The following is a 966-nucleotide window of genomic DNA, read 5'->3' as shown; positions in this document are numbered from 1 at the left end:
GCAATGCACAGAGAGTTCCATAATTGGCACCTTGGAAAATCTGAAAATATAAATTAATACCACTATACAAAACAGACTTAAAAAAGGAAGAAAAACAATAGACATATACCCGACATMTACCTGATAGTTTTAACATTAAACTTGTGCGTTTGGACTGGCAGGATTTACAGGACCAGCTGGAGGACATGATGGAAGAYGCCAGCGAGGTCCAAGAAGCCCTGAGCCGCAGCTATGGTACTCCAGACATCGATGAGGAGGATCTAGAAGCAGGTAAATCCATCTCTTTATTGTTTTCRTCACTCTGTATGTGCAACATAATCATGATTGCAAGCCTCACGGATTATGTTATTTGTCCAAATATTACCAGCGAGATGAGGTTTTTAACGCCATGTTTTTTGCATGGTGACGTTGTAACCGTTTCAGAGCTGGATGCGTTGGGCGATGAGCTGCTGCTGGACGATGACAGCTCCTACCTGGACGAGGCGTCAGCTGCCCCGTCGATCCCTGAGGGGATTCCCAGTGACAGCAAGACAAACAAGGTGACGCTGCCCAGATCACAGCGCTCACTCAGTGTCTCCCAACGTGACATTTGAGGCTCGCAGCCAAGAGCCACGTAAATCACAAAATCAGAAAATCGACTTTTTATATTCATGTTGTTTACCCAATGGTGAGCACCGGCCAGCTAAAGCGCACATCCGCTAATTGCGGACCTAAGTATTTCGTTYGCGCTTTAGTGGTCTTACTAATTTTTATAATTCATAAGCGGATTTGTGCTTTCTAAAATTAAAATGCAGTACCATTAATAACTAATTATCTAMCAGTCGTCATTATCTTGAACCAGCRGAAGGCATGGATGTCAATGAATCACAACACACGTGATCTGTCCAACAGCACCCCTCCCAGATAAATACACTTACTGGAAAGGTATACATCCTTGCTGACTGTTGCTTTGGGCCACGGTTCTCA

At 44.1% G+C, this 966-nt stretch overlaps 1 protein-coding gene across 1 annotated transcript in view; it reads left to right on the top strand.

Moving 5' to 3' along the window:
• Positions 1 to 539, top strand: part of chmp5a (charged multivesicular body protein 5a) — a gene marked incomplete at its 3' end in the record, with an annotated part of 5,181 nt that extends 4,642 nt beyond the window's left edge. Inside the window, 2 exon segments of the mRNA XM_014018362.1 lie at positions 162 to 270; positions 424 to 539. Coding sequence (XP_013873816.1) covers positions 162 to 270; positions 424 to 539 — 225 coding nt within the window.
• Between the last annotated feature and the right edge of the window lie 427 nt (positions 540 to 966).

Source organism: Austrofundulus limnaeus, unplaced genomic scaffold (assembly GCF_001266775.1).
Source record: "Austrofundulus limnaeus strain Quisiro unplaced genomic scaffold, Austrofundulus_limnaeus-1.0 Scaffold190, whole genome shotgun sequence".
NCBI classification, from domain to species: Eukaryota; Metazoa; Chordata; class Actinopteri; order Cyprinodontiformes; family Rivulidae; genus Austrofundulus; species Austrofundulus limnaeus.
Note: the sequence above shows the minus strand (reverse complement) of the source record. Positions and strands in the feature narration are given on the sequence as shown.